Genomic DNA, 21,174 nt, shown 5'->3' with positions numbered 1-21,174 from the left:
TGCTTATTTAACATTTGCATGGTCATTCTTAGACTTCCGTTGCTTCGGTTATATGCCACATACCTCTGTCTCGCCTCATTTCACCATGACACTTGCTCGTCAGTGTCACCCATGATCGTGGTGGCATGACGACGACTGTATGGCGCCGACGCAATAAGGACAATGGAATAGCAAAGAAGCAATGACGTTGATGGTACCACAGAGGCAGTATGACGACTACGACATGACAATGACGACAATGGGTAACCAACCTGACGACGACGAGATGAGGACAATGGGATGACGATGAATGTGTGACAACGATGGCGGGACGGCATGACGAAAGCGGGATGTCGAAATTAGATTGACGAGGATGGATCGACCGCGGCGGCATCACGAGGACGGTGTGACATCGAAGGCGTGAAGACAACTTGAAGAAATGAACGCTACAATGACGCGGATTAAAAGAACATGTACGACGGACAGGCGCTAACTACCAACTAAACATTTATTTGAAGAAACAAGATTTATATAGATAGAAACAAGAAAAGCACAGCTGTGACTTCATGACCTCTCTATTGCATGAGAAAAGCAATCTCTTTTTCGGTAAGTGCCACTGACGTGCAGCTAATGCACGTGCCTTCAGCCTCTCCAATGTACAAAGCTTCTAATATCTCTCTTTCTAGTCTATCTCTAGAACGTGCCAGAAACTGGTGCCACGAAGATACGGACGGCATTTGTAACGTTTACAATGTTCAGCCAGATGGCCCCCCGTATTGTTATTTACGGTTGTGCTCACGCGCCCTTTCATTGTAACACCGTCCGGTTTGACCGATGTAAACCTATATATAACGATATATATGCAGGGTGTCACAGCTAACTTGTACCAAGATTTTGATAAATACCTATGCGTTCTTCAGAACAGAAATCGCGTGGATGTTGTTAGCTTTTATCTAAACTTACAGCACAATTTTCTTGCACGTCCTTTTTGAGTAATTAGCCAAGATAAATTAATTAACTTTTTAAATATACCTTGAAACGTTCAGGTGTCAATAGGAAAGTTGTAGAGCTCCACAAATATTGCCCAACCCAGGCGCTTACAACGAGACTTAGCCTTCGTTCGGCCGAGACCTTCGTTCGGCTGACTTAGAATAGGCTTAGCGTGGCTGTTTTTATTCGGGAAAAACGAAAGCCCGCGGAGTTACCATGTGACAGGCCGCTCTGTGCGCACGAATTCGCTACGATTACAGCGCTCTCAACCGTGCTTTGTAACAAACACCGCTCGCTTCGCGCCTTTCGTGCTGCCCACGACAGAGCTTCGCGTTGTGCTTGTTTTCGAGATAAACGCCAGGGAGTTCGGGCGGCAGTTGAAATACAGCACGGCTCCCGTTTCTGCGCCGATAATTGCACTCTCATGCTAGCAGAATGCATGCGGAGGAAAAATGACAAGCTCATGAGTTCGAATTTGGGAGCAAGACCCCAACAAGCAAACAGGCATTATAACAAGCTTGATAACGTCGTGTGGATTACGCTGGTTGTCAAAAAAGGAAGAATTGTAAAGCTGACACGGAAGGTTGCTTTTTAGCTTCCTGTCCATTCCTTATCGGCAGAGAATTTGTAATTTCATATTACTTACGTGCCTTTTCCACGTCGTACAAAAGTTTCACACAGATGGCTCTTTTCATGGATAACGGTTTTAGAGATTCATTCGCTGTGACGTCTGTCTAAACAATGTGTTCAAACAAGTCGCCCTCTGCGATAATGCCGTATTGGCACCTTTTCAGCACGTCCGATGTAGCTTTTTTGATGACGCAAGACGGTACCTCGCTGCAGGCCTCAGCCATCTCTGCCTTTAGCGCTTCTGGTGTAGATGTAGGTTTGCGGTACACTCGGTCTTTCACATGTCCCCATAAGAAGTCAAGAGGTGTCAAGTCCGGTGACCTCGAAGGCCATGCCACCGATCCATGCCGCCCGACCCACTGGCGTTTGAATACTTCGTCAAGCCAGGCTCGGGCAAGGCTGCTGCTGTGAGCTGGTGCACCGTCGTGCCGATACCAAGCTCGCTTTAAAAACGCAAGAGGAAGATCACAACGAAAATCTTCGACTGGGCCTTCCAAGATGTCGTTCACGTACCGCTGAGCAGTGAGCATGTGGTCAAAAAATATGGGGCCAATTATTCCGTCAAAGATACCGCACCACACACTGAATGACCATTGGTACTGGTGTCTAGTCTGCGCCACTTAATGCGGGTTCGTATCGCTCCTGTAATGCGCATTATGGATGTTGAGAATTTCTGGAGCAGGTTGCCTCACCTGTCCAGCGCGCTTTGTCAACAAAATCCGCAATTTCGTTACTGTTCACAAGGATCCAATTTAAAACATCAAGCCGCCATCGAAAGACCCTTTCTTGCAGCTTTTGATGCAGTTGGAGGTGATACGGATGCATTTCAGCCTTCCTAGGAACTCTTGACACTGATGACTTTGAAATGCCGACCTCACCACTCACATTACGCACGCTGGAATGAGGGTTTGCAGTCATGAAAGCCAAAATGTCTCCTTCGGCCTATTCACGGATGGTCCCCTTTCTGTGTCGTGTCTTCTTGAAGCTACCTGTTTCTTTCAGCGTCAGGTAACTCCTCATAATTGTGTTCGCGCTAGGTCTTCCCCTACATTGTCAATTTCGGTATACCTTGGCAGCTTTCTTGTCCCGTGCCGCCCCAAGGCTAAGACCATGGGCCGAATCTTATAACGGTTCGGTTGGGGAACCGTTCCTTTGGCCTCACCTGATTGGCCAAAATTTTGATTATGTCACAGGTCGTCAGAGGCAGCGGGGCAGTATCGCAATTTTTGAATAGGTAACGCATCTGTCAATCATCTTCAAAGCGAACTGGTCGTTGGAACCGGCGAAGGGGTAGTCCGCTTTGGGTTCCGTTGCTGTGGCTTGGCTGTGGGCTTGCGAACCTGGTCGCACGACCCCGGAGACACGCGGGCGTAGCGCGCGCGTGCGTTGGTTGCTTCGGAGGCTATTACTTGCCTTCGTCGTCTGCTTGGCGTTGCGGCGTTGCTCTTTCAGTATCAACCACGGCTGGAAGTGCGATACGCGTTCGAAGAAATGACGGATATTGAGTTGCACCGCCGCTGCCGGCTTTCTAAGTAGACCTTTTGCAAGCTAAGCTGTCAAATGGAGAAGACTCGGGTGCAAGCGTACCAGTGGTCATTCCACGCAGAGGAAAGAATATTGCGCGCTGCGGTTCATCGCCACCGGCCTGCAGCTCCCAGAGGTCGGTCGGACGTGAAACATTCATCGGAATGACCTAAATCTCTGCTGCCGACACTGTCCACAAAGTTGCTCTCGCACTTACTGTGTTGGCCGGTAGAAGGGCTGAGTCAGCTTTAATTCCCATGACCTCCGCTTCAAAGCCAGTGCCAAGGGGATATTTGCAAGGTGAGATCGAATTTCCCTTGCTATCGCCAACGTGAATAGCTCGCAGATCGCCGTTCAGCAATCAGAAGGGTTCAAACTAGGCTGGTTCAACGCTGCCTTCGTTCGACTGACAAAACCATACAGTCAGGATGGGAAGATATTGTGGAGATATCTTATTTGCCTGCCCTTCTTTTTCTAGTTCGGGAGTGCAACAATTTGTTCCTTAATTTCACGGCACAGCGCGCACCGTCACACCACACTCTTCGATTTTACTTCACGCAGGCAATGCAGGACCCGTGTATCCTAATGTTCGATTTCAAGTTCCATTGCTTTTATCACGCGACGCGTCGTGGGGCAGATCGCAGGGATAGCGGCAGCGCGGCGGCGAGTGAGTCATGTCCGAGCCGATGACGAAGGGCGAAAAAAGAAGGAAAATTGATATAGTCGGCAAGTAAAGGTGCCTCTAAGAACCAGTTTACGGTTTTGTCGCGCTCGCTACTTAAAAGTGCTGGCAGTGCGTTCCTATTGCGTGCATCGTGCGAGCTCCTTGTAGCAGACGACATAGCGTTGCAAGCCTCATGTATTTACGCTTGCTATACCGCCTGTCGGCTAAGAGTGAAAAAGAATGACATTAATAAATTACTTCTGCATTGCGTAAACGCCAGGCACCACACGTTTATACTTCAGAACTTGGCGTATAATATTTAATTTATATTTTACATTTATTTAGCAAGCACAGACATTCTGCAATTCCTCGATTAGCGCGTCATATAATGACGTACACTTCAGAGGTGGCACCCTCTCATCTATTTGTCGCGTCCTCCCCTTCTTCCACCACCGGTGTGGGAGTGGCACATTTAGTGTCGTGAGTGGCGAAGCGAACGGTTCGTATTCCGAGCCGTTATAAGATTCGGCCCCATGTTCGCCTTCTGCTCGCTTGAGTACGGCATGCTTTAGGCACTGCAAACAAATTCTTCGAATCGGTTGCGTGGCACGAGAGTAATTAGCCCCGAGAACGAACTACAGGGGCGCTGCGACCGCCGCTCGCGTGACGTCAGGGCATGGACTCGCGCCTGTCCTCTGGTACAGTTCGGGTACAGTGACTATAGTTCGGGCGGTGTCCGTGTGCTTTCTGTGAGTTTTCGTTTGTTCGCCGTCGTTCTCTCTGCTTGTATACTTATGGCGGTCGTCTCAAATATATTTTTACGACGTCTTCATTCGCGAAAATTTATTTAAAGAGCTCATTTCTTAGACGACAATGCAGCTCTCAAAGGCAACGCTACAGTGCCAGCCGAAGGAGCGCAGACCAGCCAATGCGGGTTTTTCATGCGCTGATCCACAACCGCAAAAACATAGCACATCAGAATCCAGTTATGATATCATACCTGCTGCGGTGCAGCAAGTATGTCACAAACGCTGACTATATATGACTTCTACAACAGTTACTTTGATTTTAATCCCCTAATACAGGTTTGCTCACGACGAGCGGTTCATGGTATAATCTCGATTTTTTGCATTTCTTCAGAGAAACGCTCGGCAGTAACACGAGGACTTAACTAACACTGCAGTTTAGATTCTACAAGCACCATTTGCTTCTTTATCTGATTCTCAAGATTAGGCGGTTCTTCACGTGTTTATGTTAATTGGCGGTAATTTGAAGTAAAGCTAATGAAGGCTTACAGCTATTTGCAGAATACGAAAAGCAATGTACCAATATATATTCCCTTTACCGTGCTACACGTTCAACTCCATCACTTGAGAAATTTACTGGTGCTTGTTGCTTGAGGAATATACGTGAAGAATCTGTTTGGCGAACTGACACAGGCTGCTCGGCCCAAATTTTTTAGTGAAATATGCCTTTTGGACCATATGGTTGCAGCCAGAAAGAAGTCGAAGCGTCAATCATGCGTAATATGGGACATATTGAAAATATCATAACTCACCGGTGGAGGGTCAAAAATCGAGTGAAATATGTAAGGCTTGTGGTGTTTTCTTTATGAAAGTTTGCGAGGTTCTCTTTTATGTACCGACGAATCGAATAGTTCTCCGCTTGTATAATTAAACACCGCTGGATCGATACATGGTGAGGCAGAAGGTGCTTGAATTTTCCTTTTCTGGTCAATCTAAGCTGCGCTGTAGTACCTCGAGAATACTTTAGGCCTTCCAATTGGCGCTGTAAAAAATGCTTTATGGTTTCAATTCGAAGTTCTAGTGAACTTATGGGTTTCGCGAACAATGGGTGCCTTGCCATACCGACAGTCGGGTGCTACTGTTGCGTGAGGGGTGTGCCATACTGTCGATAAAGGCTACTGAGGGCCACCATGAAACATTTAATCGTTTGCAATTGATTGGCTCTCGATGTTAACCACGAAACTTTTCTCTCAAGTGAATGATACTATGGTATTTGTGAATTACCTATGTAAGTACTCTACATGACGCGCCGTCGTGTTAGCAGCCATGAGCAATTCGTGTTTTTGAGGCCTGTTCCCGACAGGGTTTGTGAAAGTAGCAGCAAACTTTTTCATAAGAAATAGTGAAGTATGACCATTTAATAATGCGTAAAAGAAAGAGATAGACGCGCATGAATGCGCGCCTAACTCTTTCTTTTACGCAATAATAAATGGCCATACTTGACTAAAACGACTCATCAGAGTAATAAGAAGCATGATGACAGCTTCGCCGGGCAGTGTCTTTCTAACACGGATAACATGTTGACGCCAATTACTAAAATTTTTCTTCCGTGTAAAATTCAATGTCTCTCATAGCTAAATTCTAAGGGAGTGTTAAGTGTTTAGTGAAGCATCATACACAACTTCGCGTGTTGAATTTGCAGACATTCTTTTTCCGCAAAATTTATGGACAGACGGCGCATATATGCATTGTAAAACCAGTAGACCCTTTCAACCCTACATAGTTTGCGATATCCAACCCGTAAATTTCGTCGGCTCACGCGCTTTTGAAGAAGAAACTGTGGTTCAGGCATGGCAGCAGAAAGAAGCCGACATACCCTTCTCTGAACGCCTGTCGAAGATACAAGGCTTCAACCATACGGTATACGCGGACGACATCACCATCTGGTGCTCCGCGGGATCGGACGGCTTTATCGAATCCGCTCTGCAGGAGGCAGTCGAAACTGCCGAATCCTACCTCGACCACACGGGCGTCAAGTGCTCCTCCGCCAAATCGGAGCTGCTGTTGTACAGCCCAAAACGACAAGGCAAAAGGCCTAAGGGATGGAAACCACCGACCGAGCGCAACATCACTGTCCGCGCCAGAAACGGTCGCCCAATCCCCAGGGTCGACTCCATCCGAGTACTGGGAATGATTATCGAGGCGGGCGGATCAAACATCCAAACGGTCCACAAGCTGACGACAAAGACGGACAACGCAATACGACTCGTACGCAGGGTGGCCAACGGTCACCACGGCCTCAAAGAAGACAATCTGCTGCGGCTCGTACACGCGTTCGTCCTATGTCACTTCGCCTACGTCGCAGCAATGCATAAGTGGAAACAATCGGAGCGTGACAAGCTCAATACATTGATCCGACAGGTAGTGAAGCGGGCCCTTGGGCTCCCGATCACGACGCCGACGTATCGACTCCTCGAGCTCGGGGTGCACAACACCCTCGAAGAGATCGCTGAGGCTCAGGAGAGAGCGCAGATGATACGACTGACGATGACGAAGACCGGCCGTCACATCTTGCGCGAGTTCGGGTACTTCCCACCGAACACCCAGTATCCACCGGAGCTTACGCCGGTTTCCCGCGAGCTCCGCGACCTGATCACGATCGCACCCATTCCGCGAAACGTCCATCCGGAACACAATCGAGGCAGGCGCCTAGCCCGGGCCACCGCGTTCCTCAAACGAATAAACAAGAAAGCGGACGACGTCGCTTTCGTGGACGCCGCCGCCTACCGATGCAACCGAGCCTTCACCACGGTAGCGGTCTCGTCCTCGCAACGGACTTTAAACGCCGCCACGGTACGCACACGTGACCCCGAGGTGGCGGAGCAAGTGGCCATAGCCCTGGAAATGCTCGACGATAAGCGAACGACAATACTCAGCCACTCGAGACCGGTCATCAAAGCGTTCGAGAGAGGAGTCGTCTCCGTCAAGGCGTTACGCGTCCTTCGCAACGCTGATCCAAGCACCCTCAAACACCACACCCTCATCTGATTTCCCGCCCTTCCAGGGACGGAATCCGGGCGCCCCGCCCAACCTCAACGAGACAGCCCACGACGCTGCGCGCGCGCTTACCGACCGCGCCGTCACCCCCGGGCAACCACGTCTCGATGAGTTGGAGGCGAACAGGGACGCCCCAGTAACCTACAATGAAATAACCAAACACTTTTACGTGGGACGACGTCTCTTTCCGCCCCCGCACCCCAAACTAAACAGGCCGCAGGCGCTAACGCTACGCTTATTACAGACAGATACCTATCCAAACCCCGCCACCTTACACATCACCTACCCGGACGTCTACCCAGACGATGCGTGCCCCTCGTGCGGGGTCACGGCGACACTTGCACACGTGCTCTGGGAGTGCAGAAACGCTGCGCCCGACTCCACCTCCGACAAGTGGGAGAAGACCATATGAAGCCCGCTCCTACAAGACCAGCAATGGGCCGTCCAGCAGGCTCACGCAGCGGCCGCCAGGTACTCCCTGTCGGTCCCTGCGTGGGAGACGCCCACTGCACGCTGACGTACGTCCTGCAGGACTTTTATTAAAGTTTTTTTTTCAATCCAATACCCTTCAATAAGTACGGCTCGAGGCTCCCATACCCCAGGCATACACGAAGGGAACGAGCGCGCGCGGCAGCCGAGCGAGCCGCAGCGAGAGGCGTCCTGGCCGTGACGTCACTCGCGAGAGGGCGCCACTCCTAATCCGCCTCTCCCATGGCGCGACGGCGCATGCGCCCTGCCCTAGCGGATTAGTCGCGAAACGTTTTGGAAGGGTCGCGCGCGTGGCCGCGCACCGGGAAGTACCCCGAAAAAAAAAGCGCTCGGACGCGCGCTGCCGCAAGCACTCGTGCCCTGAGACTCTACTGGTAGCTCGACGTCGGTGCGGTGCCGAAAACGTGCGTAGCGTAAGACCGCAACTCCACTTTAAAAGAGAAAGCGGCCAGGGCATCGTCCGAGTTGTCCGGACTGCACCGTGAGCCTGGTAGTTGCCGCCTTTCATGAATGGCTGGCTAATTTAGCGAAAAACCCGTACGTTACACTTGGGCGACACTTAAGTACATCACGTTGCTGACGTCTTTTTGCAGCGTCGGTCCTCACTTGCTGGTGGTGGCAGCGCGTTTCTGACCGCACGTACTCGTAGGGCGTGACAACACTGGGTCGATACGAGAACGACAACACGCTCACTCCAATGATTGACCGACTGTTGTACGTCACTGAAACCTTTTTATCATACCAGGTCGACCACGACGCAACCGACGAGCGCGAGTTGTACTGCGGCAGGCTTTTATGTCAAAGGCACCAGCAAAATCAGCGTGCCGACCATCGTTCGACCGAACCCTGTGCGATCGGCCGTCGAACCGACAACACAATAGCGACAGTGTCTTCGCTTGTATATATAATTAGTCGGGCTCAAAATGAGTCATACACGCCTACCAAGTTGAAATGCACAAGCTTTAACCCTCTCAAGCCGTGCCCACGAAGATTGAGCCAATGTCGACCCTGTTCAGCGAAGGTTAACCTGGCGCCGTCGAGTTAGTGCACTCGCTACCGGCGGACCTGAACTGAAAGCACTTAGGTCGAACGAAACTGCTTTTATAGTTCAATTCTGGCCTTAGCGATTTGAAATCGGCTACACTTCACTTCGCACCGCGCGTACACAATAAGCGGTAAGCGGCGACACAGCGCTGTGCCAACGTCTGTACGTCACCGTACCTGTAGTCTGTCGGCCGGATTCGCTACGTATATGGGTGGGCCTGTACGTGTTGCTTTGCGACACATTTCTCAATTTCAGAAATACACTGTTTGCCTCTGCGTCAAGCGGCAAACAAGAGACGGTGTATTCGGTATACAGCAGCATAAACAACCGCCTCACTCATTTATACCAACGCCGTGTGAGCGATGGCATCCGCGCGTTTTCGTGAGAGAACAACATGGCCTACAAATGAGCACTTATGCGAGCACAGTTTTCTCTATAATGCTCTATGTCACGCTAAAACTGTAAGTATGATGGAGTTGAAGAAAAGCGAGAATGAGTTAACAGCCCGTAATATATGTATCTGGATCACAGTTGCCGTTGTTTAAATGGTTGGGCCGCTCATATTGACTCGTCTCAGTGTGTAACAACATGGCACATATGCGCAGATATGCATGTTTTGCTACATTTTGACGCTATTTCATATGAGCGATGGACCTTTTCCACAATATTTGACGATAACAACGAGCTGCGGCTGTAGATGTCGATGTAATCCGACGCAGAAGGCTGCGCTCGAAAACTTTTTGAATATGCGAAACGTCTAAATAATGTGTAAAAAGAATACAAAAAAGTGATGTCCAAGTGCAGAAATCAGTGACAAACTCCAAGGCAGCCGTGCCGCCAAACGGAACTCAGCCTGCCTTTATCGGCCGCACTGCTTGCCGAACAGCGCACTCAGGCCTGCTCACCAAATAGTCATTGAGTGCTACATGGCTTCAGGAACGACATGCTGTCCCGAAGAAGCCATTAATAATGATTCGCGATCCATCAAACGCACAACTGACGCGCACTCAACGTGGGCGCAGGCACACAAATCAACCGCCGAAAGCCCCGGGACACTTCCAAAACGCTTTCAGCAGCGTGCGGCAGAGGGCAGCACAGGAAAATGAAAGAGGCGGATTCTCGCCGCTAATAGACAGTAGAGCTCACATGCATCTAGCCGCCGGCACAGCTTGGAAGAGAAGCGGCGTTGTAACTAATGGTGCTCCCTCTCGCACAGGTTCCAGATGTATGATGCATGTTTTCTGTGTATTTTTTCTATTCCGCATCGACTCGACCGCTGGAAAAAAAATTGCTCTTCTCGTCATATCGGAATAAACGGCTGCTGACAAAGCGCTTTTTCGGAACGCTGTCGCCAGCCGCTGCCAGTCATGTCAGAGCCGAGCAAAAGTTGAAGCCCTTTCTCGTAAGTGAAGGGAACGTGTGGCGCTGGCGATGTTTTTACCAATCACTCATGAGAGCGCTGTAATCGCGGCGCATTCGGACGCACAGCGCGCGCTGTCACGCGCTATTTTTTAAACTCCGCGGGCTTTTGTTTTTCCCGAATAAAAGCGGCCACGCTAAGTCTGTCTCGTTTGAAGTACCTGGGCTGGGCAATATTTGTGAAGCTCCACAACTTTCCTATTGACGCCTGAACCTTTCAAGCTATATTTAAGTGTTAATTTATCTCGGCTAATTACTCAAAAAAAGACGAGCAAAGAAGTTGTACTGTAAGTTTAGATAAACTCTAACAACATCCATGGGATTTCTGTTCTAAAGAACTCATAGGTTGTTTTTTTTTTCAAAATCTTGGTTCAAGTTAGCTGGGACACCCTGTATAAACGATATATAAACGAGACAACTGTATGACGCGACGACGCAATGATGCCGATGAATTGACAAAGTCGGCATGACGGCGATGGCACTACGACAATGGGATGATGTTACTGAAGTAACACCGGTGGTAAAACAACAGCAAGGCGACGACGGTACGACGACACTAGTATGTTGAAAGAGCGTAGGTTAGGGCGCGCTGGTATTCCATGAGGTTTTTTCGCGCACGAAAAGGGACGAGAGACGGAGGCAAGACGCGGAGACAGCGCTAATGACGACTACGACTTTGTGGCTACATGGCGTGACGGCGATCACAGGGCGAGGGTCTGATGATGAACTTATGATGACGACGATGGGACGATCACGACGATGTCTATAACGACGAATGCATGACTACTGTATGACGGCGACGGCGCACGACGACAGCATGAGGAGGGTTGGATGGCAAAGCTGGAATGATGACGATGCAACGACCACGATGCCTTCATGGCTTTGAGCACATACCTAGAGATTGAATCTGGTAAATAGTTTGGGGGAATAGACCGGCGTTAAAGGTGCGACGACGACGGCACGACGCCTATGAAGCGATGACGATGGTAGAATGACAGCGTGATGATGACGGCATGAAAACAATTATGACTACGACTGTGTGACGATGTTGCCATGACTACAACGGCATCACGATAGTGGGACCACGATGTTGGAATGACGCCGACGCAACGAATGCGACCGCATCACGACGACTGTTAAAACGTATGCATGACAACGATTGTATAACGCCGAGGCAATGACCGCATTAGCATGATAATATGAGGACAATGTGATGACGAGTGCACGACGGCGACGGTGTAATGACGACTGCATCACAAATACTACATGACGATGACAGCGTGACGACGACGGCATGGCGGGAGTCGAATGACGTAGCCGGAGCGGCGACGATGGAGCGACCACGACAGCCTCACGAAGATAGTATGACAACGCGTGCATGACGACTATATTAGTACGATGGCGTCACTGCGAACGCATGACGAAAGTAGGATGACAAAGCAGAAATGACAACGGTACAACGACTATGACGGTTTCACCACCATGAGCACACCTAGTTGCCAAAGAAGGTAGACACCGTGTGTCACTAGGTCGACATAAGATGCTAGACAGACAGACGGACGGACGGACGGACAGACATACATACAGACAGACAAGCAGGCAGGCAGGCTCAAAACGGCTGATCTAGGCAAAACAAAGCTAAACGCATTAAATATACTCTGAAATCTATGACGTTGTCATGACGTTCCGACACTTTCTTTCTTTATTACACACGCAAACATGTCATTATACAAGATACGCACAATCTGTATGGTCCTCTAACCAGTCTCATAGCCACGTACTAGCCAGTGGCTAGCACGTGGCCCATTTCGAGGTGCACATAAGAGTAACGTAATGAGTTAATGAGTAATGAGTTAAAGGGACACTAAAGGTTACGAGAAAGTCAAGTTAAAGTGATAAAGCAATGCTCTAGAACGTCTAAGGCGTCAATATAATCGCGAACAGAGCTTTAGTAACCGAGAAATTGAGGTAAATGCACGACGCGATTTGAGACCCCCAGGGACATTCCGGTACTAGCCCGATGACGAAAGCACTCCTCATCATCATTTATGTCACTAGTACTCAACTACTCGTATTAAAAAGATCACTTCATTAGATTATAAGACGGAAGAAAATGCTACTTGTCTACTTCTATTCGATTCTAAGAAAAAAAAATAACATTTTGACGTTACCCTGGAGTAGGATGGGTGATCGAAAGGTTTCGTTTTCGCTCGACTCTGCGCGCTCGACTTTATCGCGTCGTGCTGCGGTGGTCCTGCTGGCTCGCGAAACTTGCATTTGGAACAAGCAGCGAGAATGCCACGTCCATGTGTTGTCGTGGGATGCGCGAACGGTCCGTGGAACTTGGCCAAGGGCAGTTGCGGTGGCGAATCCAACGTTACTTATCACTGTGTGCCAACGAGTGAACCTCTCCGTTCGAAGTGGTTAAGTGCCGTACCTCTGCCACAACGCGCTGGCAAAGAGCCGAAAAATCACGTAATGTGCTCGCTGCACTTTCGTCCAGAGGATTACGAGTTCAACGCCGACTTACGGAAGTCGCGTGGAGTGCCTTTCAAAGCAGGCCGTCGTCGTAGTAGTACGCAACGACGGCGGCAGCGCCAGCCCTCAACAGCACGCCACGTTCATCAGTTCTTAAATCGCTGAACTCGAGCCCAGCATCGCGAGCTAATGTGTCGTTGTCAGGGTCATCCATTGCAACGAGCGTCGAAGTTGGCGTCATAAAATAAAGAACCAGCTTATCGTCGTGCGCTTTCCCTTCCCTTAGCCACCATAGTTCCACTTACGCACTGCTGTCGGCTCTGTCTTGGCTCTGTTTCTGGCCGCGCGTTTGCGTTTTGTGCAGAAAATCCGTAGCGCCGTCTGCGGGAGCCGTTTTACTCACCGACGGCGCAACGTCACTGTGAGACCATGACGTCAATACTCCTCGATGGGAGGGCGGGTGATTTTAACTGCGCTAGAGGTACGCGGACGCTTCAGAACGCATTTTCTCTTAAAATAAGTCTCTTCTTCGCACGAAACGCGTTTCGAGGTTTCTGGGATGGTATTTCAACAATCCACGTTGACTTAATATTAACCTTTAGTGTCCCTTTAAGTAAGGAGTCTGTTCAAATTGATTAACAAAGAATACAAAAAACATACAGCACTTTGCAATAAATACAGGAATAACTGAGTAATATTAGTACGTAAATTTGCTAATGAAAACGTATTGTATACGTTTTAATGTTAGTATTTTCGATAAGTTAGCAAAGAGAACAGGAAAATTACAACATCGCAATAAACACAAGATAAACCTGATGAAATCATTGTTATACATGGCTTAACAAAAAAACATAAATATTAGTTCAGGAAGCAGAGAAAATAACTTCGAAATAGTACTCTTTCATTGCTGTAAGCAAGTTCTGCGAGTTCTTTATGTTATGCGGAGTGCCATTCAACACTTTCGCTCCAGCATACTGTAGCAGTGGTTTTCCATAGTCGTTCTTTATTGGCGGGATATTTGGTTTACCAAAAGTTTGCTTCCTTGGGTGGCGTTGTGGGGTGCAGAGTAACGAAATAGAGAATGGCTCGTTGTATCTTGTAGCACTGTTAATACATGCGGCTAATCGTAATTCCCGTACGAAATCAAAAGGCAAGATTTTTAGTATAGAAACACGTGTTTGCTTCGTCCATAGTATCACGAGAAAGATTGTTAGCAGCAAACCAATCAGCAAGTTTATTTATTTATTTATTTATTTATTTATTTATTTATTTGCAGAGTACCTACATCGCCATAAAGGCATTACGTGGGGGGGGGGGGGGGGGGGACAAAATATAACCAGTCATACCGAAAAGCTTTTGGACAGATATATTCCCAAACAGAAACAGTACAATAGCATTTAGAGAAAGACATATAAGTAATGTGAAACAAATATGTTTCAAGTTATATAAGACGTACAATTGTTTTAAAAGAGCGCTGTCACAGCATAGAATAGGATAGTTCGTTCAGCTAGTTCAGTATTCATTTTTTCTTCTATATTTGAAATATTTTCACCCGTAATAATTAGTGTGCTGTCGTCAGCATAATTGAGCATTTCGGCGGTGGTTAGTACTTGTGGTAAGTTATTTCTGTATAGCAAGTAAAGCAACGGACCTAATACGGAACCCTGTGGCACACCTGTTTGTATGGACTGAAGGGAAGAAGTAAAAGAAGTAGTGATGCTGTTAATAATTACCATTTTTTGACGACCTCTAAGGTAACTAAGAAATCTCATATAGTGTTGCGGAAGCCATATTTGCGTAACTTGTAAAGTAAGATTTCGTGGCCTACGGTATCAAATACTTTTCTGAGGTCAAGAAAAACTGCTACAGCGAATTTGTTATCTTTAATGCCGATATTTAAAGTCAGACTCAGTGTAGGCATTGCTGCGTTTGTAGAACTCATTGGTCGGAATCCATGTTGATGTGGTCATAACACGTGATATTCGTCAAGAAAATAAATACATGCGTTTCGCGAATATCTTTAAAAATATATTGTTAAGAACACTCAGTACAAATATCGGGTGGTAGCAAGAAGGGTCAGACCCGTCCCCGTCTTTATAAACAGGAGTAACTTTGGCTATCTTAAATGTCGATGGACATTTTCGTAGTGAGTGGTTGAATAGATCGCATAATATGTGTCCGAATATATCAATATTACCTTTTGTAACGCCCGTTGGAATCTAGTCCGGGCCTAGCGCTTTCTTAATTGCCAGCTTACTCACAGAAGACTGAAATTCATAGAGCACTATATTATGTATGAACAAACTACTGATCGCGGGAAAAAGTTCATGTGAAGCTTTGCTAGGACGAGGCAAGGTTTTAGCCAGAGAGAGACCGACATTTGTAAAGTAAGTGTTGAACTCATTGACAGTATTCTTAGTAACAACATCAGGTACATTTTCATTCCGGCAGAGAGTCTGTCACGGCTTGCCACCCGTTCGCCGTCAAGCGAACACAGCGAAGGAGTCAGAGTGGCGAGAAAAAGAAAAAAAATATATATTTATCGACCGACAATGACACAAAGATTAAAAGAAACACAAAAAACACAACACTAACACACATGCACTTAATCTAGATCAATGATGAATACAAAAGAAACGATATCAGTTAACAGTAGATATAGACATCAACACTACACAAAACACACTTAACTAAACAGAGTTCAAAAGAAGACAAATGATGGCATACGCATGGCCGTGAAGCCGCAGCAAGTTCACAAAGCGTGGAGTCGACGTCAGAGCTTTCCCGAACGACGCTGGCAAGCCGATCTCGTTGCGGTGGATGCGATTGCTGGGCTGGGTTTCCCGGGAGTCTAGGTCTGACGTCTTCGCTCGAGCAGGTTGAGCTAACTTGAGGGGAACTACCGTGAGCTTCGTTCCAGACGCTGGTTTGTCGTCTCTCACGCCAACTAGTAACTCGCAGTTCAGACGCGGCTAGGCGGCCCAGGCCATACTGGACGGCACTGGCTCTTTGAGGCTTCTCAGCAGATTGTAGGCTCAGCTTCTAGACATTCTAGACATTCTAAACATGCGCTTAAATAACTTCTCCTTTCCCTAGTGCCCCCAATCACTGTCATACACTGTCAGCACTTTTTGGACACAGAATTGCACAAACACACCAAATATTTCGTAGTATTCGCACCCCCGCCTTCTTAGTAAGCTTCTCTATGCACGCGCGGGGCAGAGAATACACAGCGGTTCCTACAAAAACCTGTTGGGGTGTCATGGTCGCGCCGACGACAAAAAGGCAACAATATCTGAACTCGCCATCGAGCCTTTTCGGTCGCTTGCCCGAGTGGCCGGAAATAACCGTCTTCTTCGTCGGTTACTATTACTTCGACCCTTTTGGCGCCCGTTGATCGGTGCTTCGCCGAATCGAATAATGCCGCACCGTGACAGAGTCATTAGCTAGAAATTCAAGAAAAAAAAGGAAAAAGTATGTTTTGGCTTTCTGTTCATTCGCTATAGTAATCAACTTTTTCCCATCAAATTGAATTAGAAACAGTATAAAAAAATTCATATTAGTATAAACTGACTGACACGCCACGTGTGTGCCATGCCAAGTGCTAGGAATCTTGAAGTCCCGTTCGCTGAGTGACATTTAGTACTACGCATCGATGGCCTGACTGAGATAAAAGTGCACTGCAAAATCAGCATGGCTTTGTCTGTTCATTGGCTGTTTTGTACATCTGGTAGCAACTCGACCAAACCCGCCGTAGTAGTCCTGTTCGTATGGCGTTGCACATCTGAGGTCGCGGTTTTGATCCTGGCCGCGGTAATCGCGCTTCCATGGGAGCAAAGTGCAAAAAAACACGCTCGTTTACTTCATTTTAGGTGTACTTAGAGAGTCCTAGGTGATCAAAATGATGTGTGGTTTTCCACTAGTGCGGGCCTCATAATGAGACCGTGATTTTGGCTCGTGAATCCCTACAATTGATTTTTTAGTAGCTGGGCCGATATGTTCACCAATACTTACCGGAACTCCATTTTCTAGCCCAAGGACTTATCAGGCAACAACTGTGTTTCTCTTTTGCAGGACCGGCTTCGCCATGCTGTCTCAAACGTATTGTGATGCGCTGCTCAAGTTTACGATACGCATGTACCAGCTTCTGCAGTCGAAGAACACGCAGAACGAGAACGTTGTGTGCTCGGCTTTCAGCGTAGCCTGCGCACTTGCAATGCTTGCCGGCGGAGCGGGCGACAGCACATCTAAGCAAATATTTGCCCTGTTAAGCCTCAAGGCGAGCAAGGACCGGATTCGCGAGCATTTTTCCAACTTGCTGACCATGCTGTCCGGCTGCGCTCCTGATGCCACGTTCTTCGTGGCTAACCGGTTATACAGTGACAAGCGATTTCCAGTCCAGAGCGGCTACGTGGTCCTCCTGCAATCCTCATATGGAGCGACGTTAAAGTCCGTTGACTTCTCTAGTGGCCACGAGTTGGTTCGATGCGAAGCCAATGCCTGGATCTCGGAGCAAACGGCATCCAAGGTGCGAGACGTGCTTCGTCCCGGCAGCGTGGACTCGCGCACTGTGCTGGTCCACATCAATGCCATCGCCTTCAAGAGCTTTTGGCAATTCCCTTTCCGTTCAATTAACACAATACCTCAGGACTTCCGCCTAGACTATAAGACCAACGTGCGAGTGAACATGATGTTCTTGGACCACAGTTTCAAAATAGGCCATTCAGAGGAGCTGGGCGCAAGGGCCTTGGAGATACCATACAGAGGTCAAAAGGCATCAATGGTACTCCTATTACCTGACGAGGTTGAAGGACTGTTCTGCCTAGAAGAGTCCATGACTTCGGCTAGGATCTCCGCGCTCCTAGCAAACATGAAGTTGGTGCAAGACGTGGAAGTCAGCCTTCCCAAATTCAAGCTGGACTACACGCTGCCTCTCAAGGAGACGTTAAAAGATCTCGGTGTGAAGGATCTGTTCACACCGGGCAAAGCGGACCTGTCCGGTATGTTCGAGAGTGGTCGGCCGGCGGTTTCGGAACTCATCCACAAGGCGGCCGTCGAAGTTCTCGAAGAAGGCACCGAACCCGCGGCCGACACGGCAGCAGTGATTGAGTCTTCCGGAGCAATCGCTGCGCAGGCTGTGCGATTTGTCGTGGATCATCCTTTTATGTTTCTGATCAAGAGCAATGAACCTGAAGTCATCCTCTTTATGGGCTCAGTGAGGAAGCTGTGAGCAATGCGGAAGAACGTGTAAAAATAAACCAGCCAATTTTTCTTTGTTTCGGTATCATGGCTTCAGCATTCACGTCAGCTACAACACTCGAGAGAAAGAGAGAGAGAGAAGAGGAGGTGGAGGCATTCGTTGGCGAGTTCATTTGCGTGTACATTTGCGCTGTTTGGTATATCTTGTTAAGCAGCTGCTTTAAACAGCGTGGCACAAGACACATCAAAGCATGGAGGATCGAGGATGATGTAGGTGCACGTTAAAGAACCTCAGGTGATCCAAATTTCTTGAGTCTCCCACTACGGCCTGCCTCATAATCAGATCGCGGTTTCACCGCGTAAAACCCCATATTTTTTTTAATGAAGGATGATGGTGCTAGCTGCGAGTCAGGCCTTGCAAAAGCGTTCCGGCATCCGTTCCACCCGAGCGTCTCCCTTAAAAGGGATATGGAACCAAGATTGTTGCTCAGACTTACTGGTACATTTTAACTGTCTTAAACAGCGCTATCACGTTCTTGCTTGCTTCTCGCCCTGTCCTCTGAGCTGTTTAAAGGGACACTAAAGGTTACCAGAAAGTCAAGTTAAAGTGGTGGAGCAATGTTCTAGAACGTCTAAGGCGTCAATATAATCGCGAACAGAGCTTTAGTAACCGAGAAATTGAGGTAAATGCATGACACTATTTGAGACCCCCCAGCGACATTCCGGTACTAGCCCGATGACGAAAGCACTCCTCATAATTTGTGTTACTAATACTCAACTACCCGTATTAAAAATATCATTTCATTCGATTATAAGACGGAAGAAAATGCTACTTGTCTACGTCTATTCGATTCTAAGAAAAAATAACATTTTGACGTTACCCTTCAGTAGTATGGGTGATCGAAAGGTTTTGTTTTCGCTCGACTCTGCGCGCTCGACTCTGCGCCGCGCACGCTTTGGAGTTTCAGTAGTTTCGTTATCGCCGCGTGCTGTGCGGGTTCTGCTGGCTCGCGAAACTTTCATTTGGAACAAGCAGCGAGAATGCCACGTCCATGTAATATCGTGGGAAGCCCTCGTTGCTTTCCCGCTCCGGAGAGCCGGTGTCGAGGCCGCCGTCGTAGAACGCAACGACGCCGGCTGCGCGAGCCCTCAGCAGCAGGTCGCGCTCGTCAGTGCTCAAATCGCTGAAGTTGAGCCCAGCATCGCGAGCCAATCTGTCGTTGTCAGGGTCCATTGCGACGAACGTCGAAGTTTGCGTCATAGAGTGAAGTACCAGCTTGTGGTCGCGCGTTTCTCCTTCCGCTAGCCACCTCCCTCCCGCTTTCGCTCTGCTGTCGGCTCTGTCTTGGTTCTTTTTCTGGCCGCGCGTTTGCGTTTTGCGCAGAAAAGACGTAGCGCCGTCTGCGGACGCCGTTCTACTCACCGATGGCGCAACGTCACTATGAGACCATGATGTCAGTACTCCTCGATCGGAGGGCGGGCGATTTGAACTGCGCTAGAGGTACGCGGACGCTTCAGAACGCATTTTCTCTTAAAGTAAGTCTCTCCTTGGCACGAAACAAGCGTTTCGAGGTTTCTGGGATGGTATTTCAACAGTCCACGTTGACTTAATAGTAACCTTTAGTGTCCCTTTAAGATTGTTACACGGTGATAAACGCGCCATAGATTTAATCGCAGCGTGAGTAGTTCTGCCGCTACCAAGACAGATCAAGGCATTGATTGAAAACATATTTATTTGCAGAATATTCGTAGAACTCGTGGGTGGGCTGCCTAGTCCGGTAGTCCACTGGTTAGCACACTACTTCTTTCAGGCCCTAACCTTAATGATTTAATGGTGAAATGTAATGACCTACTGATTAAATTGTCTAGGTGGTCAAGGATGAATAAATTAAGAATTAATCCTACAAAGTCCAAGGCTATAATATTTCGCGCAAGAAACAAACCGATAGCACCGCATTGCATGCTTCACTTTGAAGATCACCAGATAGAAATAGTTGAAGTGCACAAAATACTTGGAGTACATTTTTCCTGCTATTTAAACTGGGATGCCCATACTGACTTTGTCTGCAAGAAACTTTCTTCCGTCTGCGGGGTTCTATCGCGATGTCGTGAGAGAGAGAGAGAATCAACTTTTGAACTGAGCGCTTAGTGACGGTTGGTGCTCGCTGGCACCAGATGGGGTGGAACCTTATTCTCAGGTCCCATATGCGTCCAGCAGTTCCTGGCCCCTAGCCGCCAGCGCGAGCTGGGTCGGTAGGTCGGGGCTGGACAACAAGGTCTCCCATCGCTCGGGGGGGTTGGGGCTGGGGAGGGTGGGGGGTAGGGATGGTGGGGGGTTCTTGAGCTTAGCGCACTCTGCAATGATGTGTGCTAGAGTGCTTTTTGACCGACTGCAAAAAGGGCATAAAGTGTCATGCTCTGTTGGAAACATCTTGTGCAAGAGCACGGGATGCGCTAGCGACCCCGCTTGCGTGCGTCGCAAGATCGTTTGCTGCTGTCGGCTGAGTTGCGGATGCGGACGGGGAAGCCTACATCTGCCACTTCTGTACATTTGCGTGATTTCTTTGTAGCTTGTCACGGGGTGCGGTAGCTCTGGCTCGTCCTCGGCCCGGATTGACAGTTCTCGGGCATAGTGGTCGGCGAGTGCGTTGCCTTCCACTTGCGAGTGAGCCGGGACCCACACGAGCTCAACGGCCCGTGCCGGTGATCTGCATTTGGTGAGGATCGTTAGTGCCGCGGGAGAGATGTTCCCCTTGCGGTAGCTTGCGTAGGCGGTCTGGGAGTCTGTGACCACGGTCCTCACTCCCGGTTGTGCGAGTGCGAGGGCCACGGCCACTACTTCTGCTTCGGCTATATTCGTCGTCCGTATCGACACGCCTGTGACCAGTTTATCGATGGTGGTGACGACCGCCGTTGCTCTGGTTCCGTGCTTGGGAAGCGAGGCGTCCGCGTAG

At 48.7% G+C, this 21,174-nt stretch overlaps 1 protein-coding gene across 1 annotated transcript; it reads left to right on the top strand.

Annotated features, from left to right (window-relative positions):
- The first annotated feature begins 17,099 nt into the window (after positions 1–17,099).
- LOC126539916 (ipis-1-like) lies at positions 17,100–18,279 on the top strand. The gene has a single exon (XM_050186735.3). The coding sequence runs from the start codon at positions 17,109–17,111 to the stop codon at positions 18,249–18,251; it is 1,143 nt and encodes a 380-aa protein (XP_050042692.1). The 5' UTR covers positions 17,100–17,108; the 3' UTR covers positions 18,252–18,279.
- The last annotated feature ends 2,895 nt before the right edge of the window (positions 18,280–21,174 follow it).

Source organism: Dermacentor andersoni, chromosome 2 (genome assembly GCF_023375885.2).
Source record: "Dermacentor andersoni chromosome 2, qqDerAnde1_hic_scaffold, whole genome shotgun sequence".
In the NCBI taxonomy this organism is placed as follows: domain Eukaryota; kingdom Metazoa; phylum Arthropoda; class Arachnida; order Ixodida; family Ixodidae; genus Dermacentor; species Dermacentor andersoni.
Note: the sequence above shows the minus strand (reverse complement) of the source record. Positions and strands in the feature narration are given on the sequence as shown.